The sequence below is a fragment of the Mastomys coucha genome, unplaced genomic scaffold (assembly GCF_008632895.1).
Source record: "Mastomys coucha isolate ucsf_1 unplaced genomic scaffold, UCSF_Mcou_1 pScaffold13, whole genome shotgun sequence".
Taxonomy (NCBI): domain Eukaryota; kingdom Metazoa; phylum Chordata; class Mammalia; order Rodentia; family Muridae; genus Mastomys; species Mastomys coucha.
In genome coordinates this window covers 41,998,650-42,018,209 of record NW_022196895.1, presented here as the reverse complement: position 1 = coordinate 42,018,209, position 19,560 = coordinate 41,998,650, and the positions used below count along the sequence as shown (strand labels likewise).

Sequence of the window (19,560 nt, the reverse complement as noted above, 5' to 3'; positions counted from 1 at the left end):
AAAACAATGCCTGTGCTCATGCTTGTGGTCCCAGTATGTGTTCAAAGGGGACTTGACATTTGACTTGCTGTGTGATGTTAAATACTCCCTAACCCTGGAGAGTGGTTGTGTTACTTAATTAGGAGTAGGTTTCTGGTTCAGCAATTATTGACTGTGGTATTTGTACCTCAAGAACTTTTGGTTCTCTGGGTAGGTAAAATGCTAGGTCAAAATGAAAGATTTTCTATCTCTTTGTAGCATTATTATCCTGTAAAGTCCCATTTTCTTTTCTCTGTTTCTGTCTCTCTGTTTCTCTCAAGGATTACAGGCTTGTACAGCCAAATCCGGCTCTTACGATTGATTGATATGGGCACTGGAGATTGATCTAGGACTTTGCTCATGCTGGGGACATGCTCTATCCCTAAGCTAGATTCCCAACCCATTCTGTCTTTTGTGTCCAGAAATCTTGTTCCTTTCCTGTCAGCCACTTCCTCTTTCGGCAGTGAGCACCCCCAGAGGGCTTCTTTGTATCTGGTTGCTGGTGTCCCTCTGAGACTGACATGGGTCTTGCAGAGCCAGTTGTGTCTATTTCTGTACACATCCTCTTTCACTCTCTAATATAAAGAGGAAGATGAAGTAGATTAGAGACTTACTTCTTGAATTCTTAAACACCATGTAGTTGTCTCTCTTCTTGATCTCACGTTACATTTCAGATGTTCAGCAGTTACATATAGAAGAGCACTCATCCTGCACATTGTATGGACTGGGCCCCCGTAGGTGCTTCCTAGCCTTTCTCATTTTCATTTAGACTTAGTACGGTTTTTTTGTTGCGACTTAGTAGTCCTACCAAGTGCTCTCAAGTGGTTTTTGCTTTTTAAAAATGGACTTGATTCAGAAAATTATTCAAAACATATTTTTTTTAGACAAAACTAGAGATTACACCAAAACCTGCGATGTAATTTCTCTGAGAAATTATAGTGTTCAGAATAGCTAATTTACAAACAAATTAATTGGAAATCCATGTTTTTACCAGTGTATTGTAAATGAATAGCAAGGATGGAATGAGCTGGAATTATTTTGGATTGTTCTTTGGTGTTTTTACTAGTGTGTGTGTGTGTGTGTGTGTGTGTCTGTGTGTGTGTCTGTGTGTGTCTCTGTGTGTGTCTGTGTGTGTGTGTCTGTGTGTGTGTCTGTGTGTGTGTCTGTGTGTGTGTGTCTGTGTGTGTGTCTGTGTGTGTGTGTGTGTATGTGTGTTTGTGTGTGTCTGTGTGTGTGTGTGTTTGTGTGTGTGTGTCTGTGTGTGTGTGTGTGTCTGTGTGTCTGTGTATCTGTGTGTGTCTGTGTGTGTGTCTGTGTGTGTGTGTCTGTGTGTGTGTGTGTCTGTGTGTGTCTGTGTGTGTCTGTGTGTGTCTGTGTGTGTCTGTGTGTGTTTGTGTAAATTGTGAAATGTGAGGGAAGGCTATACTTTTTGAGCTGCTACACTATTTGACCTTCAGTTTGCTTCGAAGCCTTAGAAACTAGAATTCTGAGAGTGATAAACAATGAAAAGTTCTACTTGCACATTTGGAATTTTTGACTGTTACCCCTCCCCCTCCAAACCCCTTTCCCACCCCACCCCCAGCCTTCATTTAACCTTTTAGATGACCTTGAGCCTATGTGCTAAGGCCAGTAAATATTTCCCTTGAGTTAATCACCATAGCTGGTTTTGTTGAGCCTTCATCAGTAAGGAAGAGTACCATTTAATTTACAAGATTGCATTCAGTCTTTGTTGACTTGTTCTTGTACTTGTGTTCTGTGTGTTTCCACAGGAGAAACTTTCAAAAGACATTGATTTCCTTATTGGTAAGGAAAGCCAAGTGAAGAGTCAAATTTCTGAACTAAACTTGCTAATGAAAGAAACAGAGGTAAGTTGTAAGTTGGTCAGAGTACCTTTCCATTCACTCATCCAGCCATTGTCCTATTTGTTCATCATATCCTAAATGTGTTCTCTGAGCTGGAATTGTGTGACCTCATACCTCTGCTTCCCTAGAACTCATGGAAACGCGTGCAGAGTAGACTCCTGGGTGATCAGTGTTCAGGAGTTGTAGGGAAAGATTAGCTTTCAACACTGACCTGCATTTGAACATGAACAGATAGCCTTTGAAAGGTATGTGATAGGCCCAGGGTTATCTAAAATTCCAGGTTCTGCTGAATACATGTTCTGGCTTGCTTATGTACATAAAGATGAGTGTTCATGCTTGCCATGTTTGCAGAGGCCACAGGTGGAAACAACCTGTACTGGTTGGTTTTGTGTGTCAACTTGACACAGGCTAGAGTTATCACAGAGAAGGGAGTTTCAGTTGGGGAAGTGCCTCCATGAGATCCAGCTGTGGGGCATTTTCTCAATTAGTGATCAAGGTGGGAAGACTCATTGTGGGTGGTGCCATCCCTGGGCTGGAAGTCTTGGGTTCTATAAGAGAGCAGGCTGAGCAAGCCAGGGGAAGCAAGCCAGTAAGGAACATCCCTCCATGGCCTCTGTGTCAGCTCCTGCTTCCTGACCTGCTTGAGTTCCAGTCCTGACTTCCTTTGGTGATGAACAGCCATGTGGAAGTAAGCTGAATAAACCCTTTCCTTCCCAACTTGCTTCTTGGTCATGATGTTTGTGCAGGAATAGAAACCCTGACTAAGACACAACCCAAATGTCTATCAGCAGTGGTGTACAGTAGTGATGAGACTCTTGGAACTAATACTGTATGTCAAGCTATATCCTGCATACGCTGTATGGAAGGAATGATGCTGTGGTGACGTCGTCTATAGACGGCATCCGGAGCAGGCTGCAGAGATGGTTTTGCAATGGTTGGGAGTACTGGCTGCTCTTCTAGAGGACCTGGGTTCAATTTCCAACACCACATGGTGGTTCACAACAATCTGTAGCTCCAGTTCCAGGCATCTACATGGTACACAGACATATGCAGGCAAAACATTCATATACATTAAATATTTTTTTTCTGGTTCTATTTTCACCCTTTATTTGGAAACAGGGCAACATTTAAGTTTTAGATTTTTAAATGAATTAACATGGTAGTAAAAGTACGGCCTGAATTTGGAGAGAGAGTGGTTTTCCAGTTTGGGGGTAGGGTACAAGATCATCTCCAAAGGAGAAGAGAACACATAGTGAGCCACCAAAGGGCTTGGGTCCCACTCACTGAGGACAAGCAGTGCAGTCCAGGCTGCCCATCCATGATCTTTGTCACAGCAAGTCAGAGTCTCCAATTGTTCAAAGTAATTGTAGGTACAAGAGAGAAAGCAACTCTAGACTGACTTATTAATGGATCTGGATGACTATGAAATGTCCCCCATTCCTGAGGTGGCAAAAAACTTCAGAGTGACTGTTGGAGCAGGGAACCTTTCATGTGCTCCCAGTTATACAGTGCATAGAGAGACTGGTGAGTGTCAGTCCTGCCAGGCCACCACGTGCTATTCCTCGAAGACCACCTGTACATTTATACAGCATTCCCGTCATGGTTCCAGCTGCTACTGTGTTGAGGTCATCTTCTGCACCCCTGGAGCCCTGGGTTTGTTCCCCAGGGCTCATCTGTAATCTCAGAACTTGGAAGGTGGGACCAGGAAGATCAGAATTCCAAGCTTCTCCTCAACCAGGGAACCTAGAGTATTAGCCCAAAGTGCCCCTTGCCTAGTCACCATATTCAAAATCCTGTGACAGAGTAGTTTGACGTTCTCTGGGAAAGAGAATGAATGCATTTCAGAATACTAAGTAGGACCAATGGAAAGGACATGGGTATTAGACTGCAAAGCAGAACTGAAGAGAAAGGAAGAGCTGCCTTACGAGAGCATACGGAGAAAGCACTGTCTGCCCCCATACTAGAACTAAGCAGTCAGAGCGAATGCTTAGCACATGCTCAAAGAAGCAAAGTTCTGTCTTACACCAGAGTTCACAGTCTACCAGAACGGTGACACAGCAACCAGGTGCAGACCACACGTTACTCTCCCAGCAGTGTAACACCATCCAGGGAATGTGTCTGGGATGGCTGACTACTACTGGATTACATTAAATATTTTTTAAGTAGCCAAGCAGTAAGATTGGATTACATTTAAAAATTTCATAAACTTGTCCTTGAGGAGGGAGACTCAGCACTGCAGAGGTTATGAGGGTGGCTGCTGGTCTACAGTAGTGGGCTTATATCTGAATGTTCTGCTAGTTGGTATGTATTTATAGAGTCCCTGCCTTTATGTTTACATGCACAGTTTTCTGTTTGTATATTCTACTTCAATTTAAGCAGGGAAAAGTTGCCAAGGACCAGCCTAGGCTTGGAGAGGAGTTCTGAGGAAGAGATGTCTGGGAGTGGTGAAACAAACAACCTGAAGTTAAATAGTGGATTACAAGCTGACAGCCCATGTTCGAGACAGCTTTCGAGATTTCTTCCTGTTTTGATCTCTCTGGAGATCCCCAGAGAGCTCTCTGCTTGAGACATGTTTTTAGCAATTCTAAAACCTCTCTGGATAGCTCATCTCTTGCAGATCAAAAGCCCAGTCTCTTATTTATATATCAACTCAGTCATTTCCTTCAGTTCCCTTTTGAGGATCCCATGAATCAGCAGCCCCTTGATTCCTAGAAAGCCACAGCAAGTACAAGCACAGACAGTAAGATGGCTGGATGACTGTGCCCTGAAGTTATCATTCCTACCATGCCTGAGCCTAAACTCCATCTGTCCGAGGCTGATCTTGAACTCAGGAATCTGTCTGCCTTTGTATCTGCCTGTTTTTGTATTTTCCCGACAAGCTGGTTCACAGTACAGCTGCCTCTGTTCCTTCAGATCTGTGAAGCTCCTTATACAATTCATATTGCCTCCTTATATTTTACATAGTTGAGAAATTATATATTTTTGAACTCATGTTTTCGGTGTTCTTTCCCACAGCCTTAAGGGCTATCCCAAAGGTCACAGGGTTCTACCGTTTTGCTGAGACATAAACATACCCATACCTCCCAGATTTGTGCTGTCTCTGATTATCATGGGGTCATTGACCTTAGCAGAAGGAACATGAAAATATGTACACTATTACATACACAAGCCTTTTGCTTGCAGCAACCATTAATATTCATGGAGCCATATCCTGCTGGCTCTGTTCTAGCGGCAGGAACCATATTACTCTGTTCCTACCATGGCCATGCCAGAAGGGGCAGAAAGTAAGCTGGCATGGTGGATGGAACTTGTAATCCTAGCACTGGGGAGATAGAAGCAGAAAGATTATGAGTTCAAGGCCAGCCTTGGCTCCATAGAAATTAAAGGACCACACAAGACTGTCTAAAAGAGGGGTGGGTACAGGCTAGATGGCCTATAAGTTAAAGGTACTTGCTGCTAAGCTTACTTTACCTGAGTGTAATTTCTGGAGCCTACATGGTTGAGGGGGAGAATCAATTCTCTTGAGTTGTCCTTTGACCTACACACATAGATATACAGACACACAGACACAGTAAACAAAATGTAAAAAAAAAAAAATCAATACAAACAATAATAAAAAGCAATAGCATTTTTAAAATACAGTAAGTATGAATAAGGCTGGGTTTTTTTTTTTTGACAGTTTAAGTATTCTTCATAGGCTTTGATATGTAGAGTGTAGCTTTTTGTTTCTTTTCCTCTTGAGCACTTTAAAACTTAGATATAAAAAATCCAGGCTGGCTCAAGATTGTTATTTCTTGAAATATTTTTTTCCCAGTAGGAAGTGGGATAGTGAAGAAATGGGGGAAGGGGGGAAGGGTGCTAGGGATGTTTCTTAGCGGTAGGAAATGTGCATGATGTGTACAGGACATGTAGGTCTTGATTCTGGTCTGGATCACCATCACTGTAGAAGATATAATGAAAAGAAAGGAAAAAAGATTAATGCAAATTAAGCTGGTCAGTGGTGGTGCATGCCTTATATCCTAGCACTGGGAAGACAGATGCAGGCAGATCTCTGGATCTCTGAGTTCAAGACCAGCCTGGTCTACAGGCTACACAGAGAAACCCTGTCTCATCCCCACCCCCACCCCCACCCCCAAGCAAGTTAATGCCGTGTTGTCTCCATCCTTAATACTTCTTCAGTGATGATGGGACAGCGTTTGTATCTGCAACTATAATCTTTAATCTATGCATGGTTCTGAGCTTAATGTGGAAAACCATTGAGAGAATCTTTACTGTTCTCTGAACTTTTCCTTTAAAAAGTGAACTAGAGCAAAGTATATTGGTAAATACGAAAATACCATAACAAACCCCGTCACTTTGTATGTTACATTCAAAAACAACAACAACAAAAAAAATCACCAAAACCAAAAACCAAAACTTGAACTGATGGGGTTAGCAATGGAGAAGGGAATGTGAAGAGCGTTCCTTTCCCAGCGCAGACTCTGCTGGGAATTCGGCAGTGTCCGGAAGTGCCTGTCCCTGAAGACTTTGCGGATAGATGTGTTAGGATGACCACCTCCAGCACTCACTGGACTCTTTCAGAGTCACTCTGAGCCCTGATTTTTATAAAACTTCAAGTCATTTGGCTCAGGCAGGCTTACATAGGCTTGTAATCCCAGCACTAGGGAGGGTGAGGCAGGAGGATTGAGATCATGGCCAGCCAGGTTACGTAAACAAAACAAACAAAACCCCAAATCAACATGTCTATAATATGCATTACAGATAGGTTGTTTTATGAAAGAGAAAAATAATTATGCAGTGGTAAGGATGGATGTTTAGAGTATGTGACACACTGGTATGCTTTTTGCGTAAATAATCTTTAACCATCATAAGATTCTGAATAATTTCTGTTACCCATGCTTTTTGTGTGGGAGAGGGAGAGTGGGGGCCACTGAACCCAGAGCTCATGCTCAGCTTCAACCTAGCCCATGAGCACATGGCTGGGTAAGGATTAAAGAAAATTCATTTTAAACACCTTAATATAGAATATTGAGAACATTGCTTATAAAAGTTCTATGGCAGCCAGGCGGTGGTGGCGCACGCCTTTAATCCCAGCACTTGGGAGGCAGAGGCAGGCGGATTTCTGAGTTTGAGGCCAGCCTGGTCTACAGAGTGAGTTCCAGGACATCCAGGGTTATACAGAGAAACCCTGTCACAAAAAAACCAAAACAAATAAAAAAAAAGTTCTATGGCTATAATTTAACTTTAGAATAGCATCTTGTATTTAGAAATACTCCTTATTTTGAGATGAGCTCCAAACTCTCAAGAATTGTGCTTTTGCTATATTTGTGGTTAAGTAGGTTTAGTTCTTCCCTTAACTAATTTTATCACTGAAAATGGCTTCTCATTTGTCTGTTGCTGGACTTTAACTGGTACAAAGTTCTGACATCACAAAGCAAATAGAAACAGAAGCAGACAGTTGGTTTTTATGCCCCTCATCCCACACCACTGCCTTGAAGATTTTGGAAGCAGACAAAAATTCTTTATCACATCCAGCCTTGTTTCCTTGGTATTATGTAGGGTTTCAGGAGGGGACCTTGATTGGGTTTATGGCTAAGATAACGAGTGTGTTCTGTACTCATGCAATGGAAAGATTGGGTTCAGCACGAGGTAACACGTGTGTGGTTTACACTAGTGCAATGGAGAAAGGGCGAAGGAAGAAGCGCTGGCACATTTTGAAAAGCTCTTTGAGATCCTGGAAGACAGGAAGTCGTCTGTTCTGAAAGCCATAGATGCCTCTAAGAAACTAAGACTAGACAAATTTCACACTCAAATGGAAGAGTACCAAGGCCTTCTAGAGAATAATGGGCTTGTGGGATATGCCCAGGAAGTACTGAAGGAGACGGACCAGTCTTGCTTTGTGCAGACGGCGAAGCAGCTCCATCTCAGGTACTTGCTTGGCTCCTTAGCTTTTGAAAACCTCGACCGACCCGAGTGGTTCCTGGTGGTGGGTTAAGGAGCAGCCCAGCTCTGCTGCATCCTGGGTTCTGAATGCAGTTGTCCGTTTCTTTGGCCTTGCCGCTGGCAAGTGTTTTAGTGTGACTTGCCTTTTCAAAGAATGGCTTTTATATGACCTATGTCTGCCCACAGAATACAGAAAGCCACGGAGTCCCTGAAGAGCTTTAGACCTGCAGCCCAGGCTTCTTTTGAAGACTATGTGGTTAACATATCGAAGCAAACAGAGGTGCTTGGAGAGTTGTCCTTTTTCTCTAGTGGTAAGTGGTGAAGGCTGCGCTTCCTCCCCGGCTGCATGTGTGCAGTAGATGCGCATCCCCTCCCCTTTGATGAACGTTGCTCATGATCATCTACCCTGGAAGTTCAGTTTTCATGCACAAAACTATACCCCTGGATTTTTAAACATCATATTCATGGCATCACACTTTTTTAACATTATAAGCTTATGATGTTGTTAGTATGTGAAATCTGGTTTAAAGTATATTCTGGTCTCCAGTCATATTGAATTGAATTAGGGTCCGCTATGAGGATCTCAGCTTAATTTAATATCCTTTCTGAAGACCAAATCTCTACAGATAGTCAGGCTTCTGAGGACTGCTGTCAGGAGGGTCCTGGCTTCAACAGATGACTTTTAGGAAACATCCTCACAGACCACCCCATCACAAGGAGGGCTTGCACTTTTACATCTTAATACATTTGCCTTGCTGAGGTTTCTCTTCGTGTGAAGTTGAAGCAGCACAGACTAGGTGCTAGACAGATGCTCAGTGGTTAACAACAAGTAGTCCTCTTGCTGAGGACCAGAGTTTGACTCCCACCTCCCACATCGAGTGCCTCACAGCCACCGTAGTACCAGCTCCCAGGGCTCTGGTAGCTTCTGACTTCAGAGGGTACCTGTACTCACTTGCATATACTTAACTCCCAAACATAAGATTTTCAAAGCCTATATAAAAAAGTGTTTTTGGACTGCAGAGATGGCTCAGTGGTCAAGAGCCCTGGCTGCTTTTGCAGTGGTCCGAAGTTCAGTTCCCAGTAACCACATGATGGCTCACAACCATCTGTAATGGGATCTGATGCCCTCTTCTGGCATGCAGGTGTGCATGCAGATGGAGCATGCATATACATTAAGTAAATATTTTTAAAAAGCTGTTTTTTGAAAGACGAAGTTTGTCGTCTTAAAAGTTAAAAACTGCAGCTTGCTGTAGCATCTCCTTTTATACGTATATCCAAATCTGGTATTTATTATGGGATTAGTTTTTCCAGGTAGGTGTTTGTTTCATTTCAAATGCTGATTTTACTTCCTAGACTATTGGTGCTGCACACACCAGTTGCTTTTTGCTTCCTTTTGAGTCTAAGTTTTTTTACCTATGGATCCAAACATTACTCCAGATAAGGCCGAGGTGGGTAAGCATGGGTTATGCACAGTACCAAGGACCAAGAAAACTCTGAGTCCCCTATTTCCTGCCTGTGGATAAATTTCATTTTCCTCACCTGCTCATTCTTGTAGTGACCATGTGTCTGAAGATACTCTGTGATCCTGTTTAGTTTTTAACTTTAAAGCATGTTGTGGATGTGTTAGTTGGGTCTTGCTGTGGTTGTGTAATCTTCAGGCGTGTTAATGCACTGTCAGGCTTCCTCATAAGAGGCTCATGCCTATACACGGCTGTAAAGTAAGAGAAAGGGAATGGGGGCCCTTCTCTTATCTATTTCCTCCTCTGTGGTTTGATGTAGATGGGTGTGTGTGCGTGGACATACATGTTTGTGTATATGTAATTTATTCACGCTGAACTCAAACTTAGTATGTAGCCAAGGAACACCTTGAATTTATTCTCCTGCCTGTGCTGGTATTACAGGCGTGTGCCGCCATGCCCAGCATACATTTAACTCATAGGCCTTACTGATAGACCATCTGATCCAAGCTTCCGAGTTTACTGTATAGAAAAGGTTATTTGTGTGCATCAAGATTTAGCTGTGATGTTGGTCTACATTTTGCTGTTTTGAAAAGCCATATAGCCTAGGCTAATCTGCAATTCATTATGTAGCCCAGGCTGCCCTTCGTCTTTACAGCGATCCTAATGTTTCCTAGGTTCAAAGGTTACAAACATGAGTTGCCATACAGGCTATAAACATTTTCAGCAAAATATTAGGAGCCTATTTCCCCTAAATACACAAATCTTGGTCCCTGCAGTGGAATTTCTTATGGCAGAATACTAGCAGGATCTAAGACTGTTATACTGATTTCTTTGGAATATATATATATATATATATATATATATATATATATATATATTCATGTATATGCATGTTTGGTTTTCCTTTTTTAGTTTCTGGTTTTCTTTTCTTTTTCTTTTTTAAAGTGTGAGTGTGTGTATGTTGTGTTTCATGTGTGTATGTGTAGACCAGAGGCCAGAGGTTAGTAACATGTCTTGCTCAGTTATCTGTCTGATTCTTTTGAAATAGGGCCCCTCAGTGAACCCGGAGTTCACCAATCTGGGTAGCCTAGCTGGCCAGCAAGCTTCAGAGACCTGCCTGCTTCTGCCTCCCCAGAGCTGGGGGGACAGACACCTGTCAGCACTACCAGCTTTTATGTGGGTGCTGGACACAGGAACCGGGGCACTCAAGCTCGCACAGCAAGCACCTCACCAACACCTTGCTAGCTGCTTTTTCATGCCAATACTAAGAAAAAGCATTTGACTTTGCAAGTCTACATTGGCAAATATTAAAGAAAATGCTCATTAGAGTTTGGCTGAAAAAAATCACAAAACTTAACATTTTAAGTAGTAAAGTGGTTTATGTAAATTTACATACAATTTCAACTCCAGAGGTATGACTCATTATGGGGAAAGTTTATGGTTTTAAAAAATAGAATTTCCAGTGTTTCAGAATTAACAGTGAAGTCACTTAATGCTGTTTTAGTTTTTTTTACTTATCTTCTCCAATTCAATTATAATTACAGATTTACTTTATTTGAGATTTACTGTCTTCTTGTGTATAATATTATGGACTTAGAAATTTCTTGGACATTATAGAAACTGCCAGTACTTTATTTTTGCTGAAGGAAATACTGTCTTAACATTGTGTTCTATGTCATAATTCTTTCAGGCATAGACATTCCTGAGATCAACGAGGAACAGAGTAAAGTGTATAATAACGCCTTGATAGACTGGCATCATCCAGAAAAGGACAAAGCTGACAGCTATGTTCTGGAATACCGCAAGATTAATAGAGATGAAGAAATGATATCATGGAATGAGATAGAAGTTCACGGCACAAGTAAAGTTGTCTCTAACCTTGAAAGCAACAGTCCCTATGCATTCCGAGTGAGAGCTTACAGGGGTTCCATCTGCAGTCCCTGCAGCAGAGAACTGGTTCTGCATACTCCTCCAGCTCCAGGTACTGGGAATACAGGAGTCAGAAACACAAAGGGGGAGAGGCCCAGAGGTGTAGAGTGCCTCCATAGGTGGTAGACCTACACTGAAACCAGCTTTGTACTTTGGAAAAACTCTAGACAAGTAGATTCCATACTTGGGTGAGATTCAGACAGAAATGGCCTGAGTCAACAAATATCATCACTTCATAGGCTGTATTAGATTCTGATTGATATCAGACCAGAAAAAAAAAAGACATGTTAATGATTAGGGCTAAATTGGCATCAAAATGATATGAACACTATTTTAAACTATTAAGATTGCCTGTCTGGATGAGCTTAGGGGAGCATGCCTTTAATTCCAGTACTTAGAAAGCAGAGGCAGGCAGATCTCTGAATTTGAGACCAGCCTGGTCTGCATAGTGAGTACTCAGCCATCTAAGGATAAAATCATAAGACCCTGTCTCAAAGCAAAGAACCCAAACCATAAAACAATAGCATGGCTCCGGGACTATTTTAAAGGTCAGTTAGTGGCAATGTCCAAAGTACAGGATGTTGATACTTATTTTTTAAACTCATCAGCATGATTTGTCTGACTTGCCTAGGTTTTCTCGCCCCGTATGCTTCTCTGCACACGAGGGCAGAAGACGTACTTTAGGACCACACTGAGAGTTCTCCCTCTACACAGAGAGCTCCTCCTCCCATATTATCTCACCTCTCTCTCCAGGATATGCTGACATTACTTATCATTTATTAGCAAGGTTGAAGAGCCTTACAGGATAGGAAGGACATATAGGTTAGTTGGAGTCTACTGCAGCGTCTTTCTTCATAGATGAGGAATGCTTAGAACTAACGCTGTTCTGGCTCATGGCTGTGGGAAGCATTTTTCCCAGCCCATCACCACCTCAGACAAACTCAGTTGGGTTTTTAGGCCATGGATCCTACCCCTGTTTTAGTGTCTTATGTACCCATATTTTCTGAATTCTGTCTTTCCTTTCTCTTTTTGTCCAAATATAAAAACATTGTGTGTGTGTGTGTGTGTGTGTGTGTGTGTGTGTGTGTGTGCACTTGTGTGTGTGTGCTTTTCAGGAATATTGTTGCTTAAAAATTTTTTATAACACAGATATTGTCTTAAGAGTTTCATTGCTGTGAAGAGACACCATGACCATTACCAACTCTTATAAAGAACAACATTTAATTGGTTGGGGCTGGCTTACCGTTTCAGAGGTTCAGTTCATTATCATCATGGTGGGAAACATGGCAGCATGCAGGCAGACATGGTGCTGGAGATGGAGCTGAGAGTTCTATATTTTGGTCCATATGAAAGACTGTGTACCACACAGGTATACCTATGTAGCTTGAACATAAATAATTCCTCAAAGCCCACCTCCACAGTGACATTCATCCTTTAACACCAATAAGGCCACACCTTCTAATAGTGCCACTCCCTATAGACCAAGTATTCAAACACTTGAGTCTATGGGGGGCCAACCTAATAAACCATCACAGTTATATAGGGGTTGGCTGTAATTATTGCTCTTGAGTTTTACTAAAACCAATAGAGAGGGTGAATTTTTAAGTATCCAGTAGACAATGCTATATGCTATTTTTAAGTTTTTAAGTTTCTGGTCTCTGAAAGCAGAAAGATAATTCTAAACCAGGCTGCTGTTTTTAGTAGCAGCTGGATAGGGAGGAGGAGAAGGCATGCTGAGAGTTTATTTTATCTTCCCTCTCTGAGAGAAGCCATTTAAGTAGTGGGACCCTTTAAATTGACTGTGCAAAGCAAGAAATACTAGAGATGGAAATGAATCAAGAATAACTATGCCAGGACACTAGCCATCGCCCAAACCATCCTCCTCATCTACCTGTATACAGGAGCTGGGTTCAGCTGGCTGGCAGCTAGATTGTTAAATGTCATGTAAACAAGATAGACCTACTAGTGTAGCATACAACTTGGTGATAGAAAGTACGTTCATTATTGTACCATGGATGTACAGTAGCTCCATTCACATCTTCAGGGGAGAAAATGTAAATCCCACCTGAAACATCTGTGTAAAATCTGAATAAACAACTCTGCAGCCCTCTCCCTGTGGACACCAGGAGTCTCTTCTTCCTTCCTGAGGCCTGGACTATCTGGGAACCTCAGGAGAGCAGAATTGGCAGTATATCATTTTGCCTCTGGCTTATTTTATGTTGTCTGTGTTGTACCGTGTGTCAGGGTTGCCATTTTTAAGGTTTGCTAACACTCCCCTGTACGTCTACCACATTTTCTTTATCCACTATTCCATTGATGGATATCTTTGTTGTGTATGCCTTGGCTATGTACAGATGTTATATTTGAAATAGTTGAGTTAGCTATTGAGTCCTATATGAGGACATTTAGAGTTAAGATGAATCTTTTGTTAAATCTTTGCACTGGATACAAACCTCTCTAAACTGGAAACCTATGATGTTTTCAGAGAGTATCATCTTTCTCACAGATGTTGTGTTGATTGATAAGGAAAATATCTTAAAATTTTTCATATTAAGAAAATCCAGAATATTTATAAATATATACCACCTCTTAGTTTAACCTCCTGGGGATCCAAAGTTCCTGAGCTCATGGGCACCTGGACTCACGTGCACATACCTGGCTCCCCAATAATTAAAAATAATTAATAAATATTTTTTAAAAAAATGAATGATTGGCCAAGTCCATTCTCTATATAGTAAATAACACTGCTGACCCCAAAGTATACATTCATAAACGTTCACAGACATATAGGACATTTTCTACTGCTTTAGTTAGTTCTGAAGATCTTCGGGGATAGAGAGTATTCTAGAATGTACTGCTGCATCTGAGTTGTACTTTTTGATTTTTTGAGTCAGGGTTTCTCTGTATAGTCCTGGCTGTCCTGGATTCACTCTGTAGACCAGGCTGGCTTCGAACTCAGAAATCTGCCTGCCTCTGCCTCCCAAGTGCTGGGATTAAAGGCATGTGTCATGTCACCACTGCCCGGCTGAGTTGTACTTTTTGATTGCTGTAGTTGTCTGGCACAGTATGACAACATTCTCACATCTAAACTATTAGATGCAGCTTTTAAACTATGGAAATCCTGGTAGATGTCGCTCAGATTGCTATAAGAATCATTTTGACCTCCATTCAGTTTTCAGTTTCCTGTTTGATGAAAAGTGTGGCTACAATACTGAGCACCTCTTGCTGAACCTGAAGAGAGACCGGGTGGAGAGCAGAGCTGGATTTAACGTCCTCCTCGCTGCAGAGCGCATCCAAGTGGGCCATTACACAAGCTTAGACTATATCATTGGGGATGTTGGAATCACGAAAGGTAAACACTTCTGGGCCTGCCGTGTGGAACCGTATTCATACCTGGTGAAAGTGGGAGTTGCTTCCAGTGACAAACTGCAAGAGTGGCTGCGTTCTCCCCGGGACGCAGCTAGTCCAAGGTATGTTTTTATTTTTTTTTTTCCTTTATGGCAAACTTGACAACTACTTTAAAAGTAAACACCAGCATTGCCCAGTTCATTCATTTGGAACACATGCTTCTTAGATCCGGGCGATTGGCTCTGTTATGTGGCTGGCTTAGGAAAGGAGTCAGGGTGTCTAATATCCATTCACAGAATAATTAACATTTAATTTTTTGCTGCTATGAGGAAGCTAGTCTGTTTTGCATTCCTCTTGCTTATGACACAGCTTCACAGCTTAAATTTTGAAAGTTTCCCATAGTTCCTAAAGTGTGTGTTAAAACACCCATCCAGTGAAAAAATGCCTGTTTCATGGTTTTTACCCAGTTTATTTATACAGCTTCTTCAAACTTTCCCACCAGTCCTTTTGTGTTACACATATTTCTGCAACAGGTAAATTTCTTAAGATATTGAATGATGGAGATTGTGTAGTTTAGTTCCCTTAAATGGGGATAAAATGAACTGGCTTAGAAAATAGGTTGTTTTTTGTTTTGTTTTTTACACTAAATCTGAATGGTTAAACACGGATGTTTAACATGTTATGATGACACATGAATGATAGGGCAAACTTTGCACAGATAATGACATAATAACAAGCTATCCTAGGTTAGGGGCTAATTAAACACAATGGTATGCTCAAGTGTAAATATTGTAAATGGTAAATGTTTTACCAATGGTAAAACAATGGTATGCCCTTGGTAAAATATTTGTGTTGACGTGTAAGAGTTGACAGTATGAGAAATAGGAGAAGCCAAAAAAAAAAAGAAAAAACAGTAAAATCATCAGTGCACTATGATTAAAGATATATAAAAAGACAAGCTGGCACACAGGGAAGAATAGAAGGTTTCTGTATCAGAATTTTCTGTGACTTTTCATGTGTCACAAAAGGAAAAATAATTTCACTATTCTTAGTTGATTTGGAAATTACAATCAGGAAACAGGGGTTTCCAGAGGAGAATGAACCATGCTCTTATCTCGAGCTCTTTTGAGTGCCAGGTTATTTACTTTAGCCTGCTAATTTCACGGGTAAGGATATAGTTCTTTTTATTTTATGACATACCATTGTGTACCATACATATTTAATCTCAAATTAAGCTCCTCGACATTATGATTTTTTTCCAATGGAAATAAACTTTTAAGCTACTATTTGTATCTAAGTTTAGGTAAGAATGGATGCTACTATGGGGAATTTGACACTGAGCACATAGGACAACTCTAAATGACAACTTATAGTTGATGCTTTAGGTGTGTTCATAGAATGTTTTTTGGGTGTGTTAACTTTAGAGCAGTGTGCATTTTTTTTTGAGTGTGTTGAAGACCCTATGAGACTGTGGCTGGAGATGAGTTATCGTGTTTATTGTTGTGTTGTAGATATGAGCAAGACAGTGGGCATGACAGCGGAAGTGAGGACGCCTGTTTTGATTCTTCACAACTGTTTACATTAGTTACTATAGGCATGAAGAAATTTTTTATACCCAAGTCACCTACTTCCTCTAATGAACCCGAAAACAGAGTTCTCCCCATGCCAACAAGTATAGGGATTTTTCTTGACTGTGATAAAGGCAAAGTAAGCTTCTATGATATGGATCACATGAAATGCCTATATGAGCACCAGGTGGACTGTTCACATACAATGTATCCGGCCTTTGCGTTAATGGGCAGTGGAGGAGTTCAGCTTGAGGAAACCATCACGGCGAAGTATCTGGAATATGAAGAGGATGTGTAGCTTGGACACCCCACGTAACGAGGATAAGAACTGTGAAAAAAGCCATGCCTTGGTGTTAGTCTTTGTAACTAATTACATATCATTTACGTCTCTGTCACCACACCCGTTTGTACTGTGTGATTCTTTGTTTTATCTTATCCTGGTGTGACACACGGGGTCTTGCTGTGTAGTCCAGGCCGGCCTCAAACTCTATTCTGTTATAACCTCTGGAGGGCTGCGATTATAGGAGGGCACCACCATACCCAGCTAGCGTATGATTCTTAAAACTCGGAAGAACTTCACAACTTTGTCTCTTCCGTGTCATTGTCCAACCTTTTACAAATGGTGGGAGTGGAGACTTTCTGTCTTAACTGCTCTGGAGTAGATAACTTTACAATGGAAGTCCTTCTCTTTTGGGCACAGGGACTCTAATTGATGTAAGTCGGCTGACGGTGGTATAATTTATATCCCTTTGTTTGGGGGCTGGGGTGGGATACAAAGTATTTATTGTGGTTCTTTGTGCTTGTTTTTTTTTCCTTTTCTTTTCATTTTATATCATGTTCATGTCCAAAGAGAAGATATTTTTAAATGCTTATTGATAGAAATTAGTACTAAGCCATGTGTCTTGCATTTGATGTTAATAGGAAAATAAATTTATAGATAGGTAAAATGATGAAGGCCATAAAATGGTAGTATATTTAAGTAGAAAATTATGTATTTTAAATTGTGTAACTACTGAGCGTATATTGCCTGGCAAATGAATATTGCTTTTTTTCCTGTAGACCACAGACTGTATTGGTAAGGACATCTCTAAGAGTGTCCTTGCTGTCATGCCCATTGTCTGGCACATGTAGCAAGCACTGTTTCATATAGGAAACACAGGGTTCTTGAACCTGTGCAACTTTTCACTACAATGTAATTTTTTTCCAGGAAATTTTATCTTCAAATTTTCTTACTTTAGAAAATATTTGTATTTATAGCAAAGAATTATTTTTCAGAAGTACTAGGGAAGGTGGACTGATAGTGAACACCTGTCTTTTTGTGTCTTGTGAATTTTATGGTTTTGGTGCATATGTTATACATCAGGGTTTTCTGGCTTTTGTTTACAAATCTGAGAAGTTCACTGTCCATTTTCAGCAGCATTGAAATACCAGACATGTTACATGTTACTACTGTCCTATTGGATGGCATTATTTGTGGGCTCATTGTGTGGTCATAAGCATTTGTAGTGTGAATCAGTAAAGTACAAAATCCCTTAGAAATAATAGTGAAAATCACAAGGATGTGTCTAGTCAGTTTTTACACCTTTTTTCTACATTGGATGTTAATTTCTGCAAGATTAACTTTCATTATTTGAATTGCCTTTTTAAAAGTTAAAATGTCCAGACACTAAGACTTACATGTTTTCAGCACTGATCACATATGGAATGTTAACATTTTAGTAGAGTAACCAAAGCTGTTTATTTTATTTGATTATTTGTAATGGAAGCCTGTTAGGCCAATCACACTGCATTTGACCCGGCACTGACTGATACACACACCCCTATGCTTGTGTAGAAAGGTCTGGAGGATCCGTGTTTAGTGACTGTCCTTCCTCTCCCGTTTATATCTAGCACTTTATGACATAGGGAACAGAGAGAATGTGCAGTGTTACCTGGGTCATTGTGCAATGAAGCTGCTAAAGTCACCACGTGTGTGGGTTATTGTGATACTCAATACTTGTGTAAGCACATGTCCTGTAGACATTTTAAAATATAAAGCTTTAAGAGAAGGAAGCTGTTCAAACTCTGTATCACTGTATAGAAATTGCTTAGTGGAATTTCATTTTTTTAATAAAAAAATAAATAAATAAAGGGAGGCCAAGTGTAGTTATTCAAATCTGCACTCCAGGGATTTTTACTCTTCTTTGTGGGAAACTGAAACAAAACACTATAAGACGCTTTGTGGCACATGCTAATTTTTTTAATCAAAAAAGATTTATTCTTAATTACATGTATGTGACTGTGCATGTACACAGGAATGTGAGCGCCCATGGAGGCCAGAAGTATCAGATGCCCCGGAGCCAGAGTTTAGAGGTGGTTGTGAGCTACCTAGCTTGAGTGGAAAGGATCTAGAGAATCCTGCAAGAGCAGCACTCACTCTTAACCTCATATGTTAGTTTGATGCAGAATTATTTTGAATGTATATTTAATTCTAGAATGATGAAGCCAATCTATTTCATTGTCTGCTTATATTGTCATTTCTGGGCCACAGCAGATTACATTTTACTAAGTGTGTGTGAGTGTGTGTGTGTGTGTGTGTGTGTGTGTGTGTGTGTGTAAGTCAGGGGACAAGCTATGGAGAGTTTGTTCTCTTCTTTCACAGTATAAATTCTGGATTTCAAACTCAGATCTCCAAATTGGCAGCAAGCTATCTGAGCTCTGAGCTATCTAGCTGACTCTAGACTGTTGTTTAACTTTTTGTTTTTTAAAAAAGAAAGGCCAAGCTGGACAGTGGTGGCACACGCCTTTAATCCCAGCACTTGGGAGGCAGAGGCAGGTGGATTTCTGAGTTCGAGGCCAGCCTGGTCTACAGAGTGAGTTCCAGAACAGCCGGGACTATAAAGAGAAACCCTGTCTTGAAAAAACAAACAAAACCAAAAAACCAAAAACCAAACCAAACCAAAACAAAACAAAACAAAAAAAAAAAAAACAAAGAAAGGCCAAGTACATTATGGCTGGATCCCATTCATCTTTGTCTTTCTTCCCATAAATTCCTTCCTCCTACCTTGGAGTGAAGAGACCCACTTGCTACCACTTAAGACATACTTAAAGTCTATGAGATTTTAATAAACCACACCTTGGACATACAACCTTGGATTGGTCTGCCTCTGTCTTTTGACTCAATCTTTAGCTCGTTTTCAGACACCAGGACTGAGGTTTATCATTACTTGTTCATCCACTCCCCATTGGAGGGTTGTATTAATAATTTGAGGTTAGTTCAGTTTGTTCATTTAAAAAACCTGACCTGTTTTCTGGGAAAGCAGGATAGTAGGGTTCTGGTCTATTTCTTTTTTATTACATAACAATGAAAAGAAGCTCATGTGGTATGAAAGGGAAGAACGTAGATAGTAGATCCTGACTCAGTTTGGCTGGCCGATGACACCTGCTTCCCAG

At 40.9% G+C, this 19,560-nt stretch overlaps 1 protein-coding gene and 1 non-coding gene across 4 annotated transcripts in view; one reads left to right on the top strand and one right to left on the bottom strand.

The window, feature by feature from the left end:
• The window catches only part of Trim36 (tripartite motif containing 36), a 47,858-nt gene extending 31,330 nt beyond the window's left edge, over positions 1–16,528 (top strand). For all 3 annotated transcript variants that reach the window (XM_031365622.1, XM_031365623.1, XM_031365624.1), the window contains 6 exons: positions 1,788–1,883; positions 7,555–7,808; positions 8,010–8,134; positions 10,974–11,264; positions 14,385–14,682; positions 16,072–16,528. In XM_031365622.1, coding sequence (XP_031221482.1) covers positions 1,788–1,883; positions 7,555–7,808; positions 8,010–8,134; positions 10,974–11,264; positions 14,385–14,682; positions 16,072–16,426 — 1,419 coding nt within the window. In that variant the 3' untranslated portion in view covers positions 16,427–16,528. The remainder of the gene's footprint in view (positions 1–1,787; positions 1,884–7,554; positions 7,809–8,009; positions 8,135–10,973; positions 11,265–14,384; positions 14,683–16,071) is intronic.
• On the bottom strand, positions 3,825–4,022 carry LOC116087861. The gene has a single exon (XR_004117653.1). It is a non-coding gene; the product is annotated as a small nucleolar RNA SNORA74 (small nucleolar RNA).
• Positions 16,529–19,560: the final 3,032 nt, after the last annotated feature.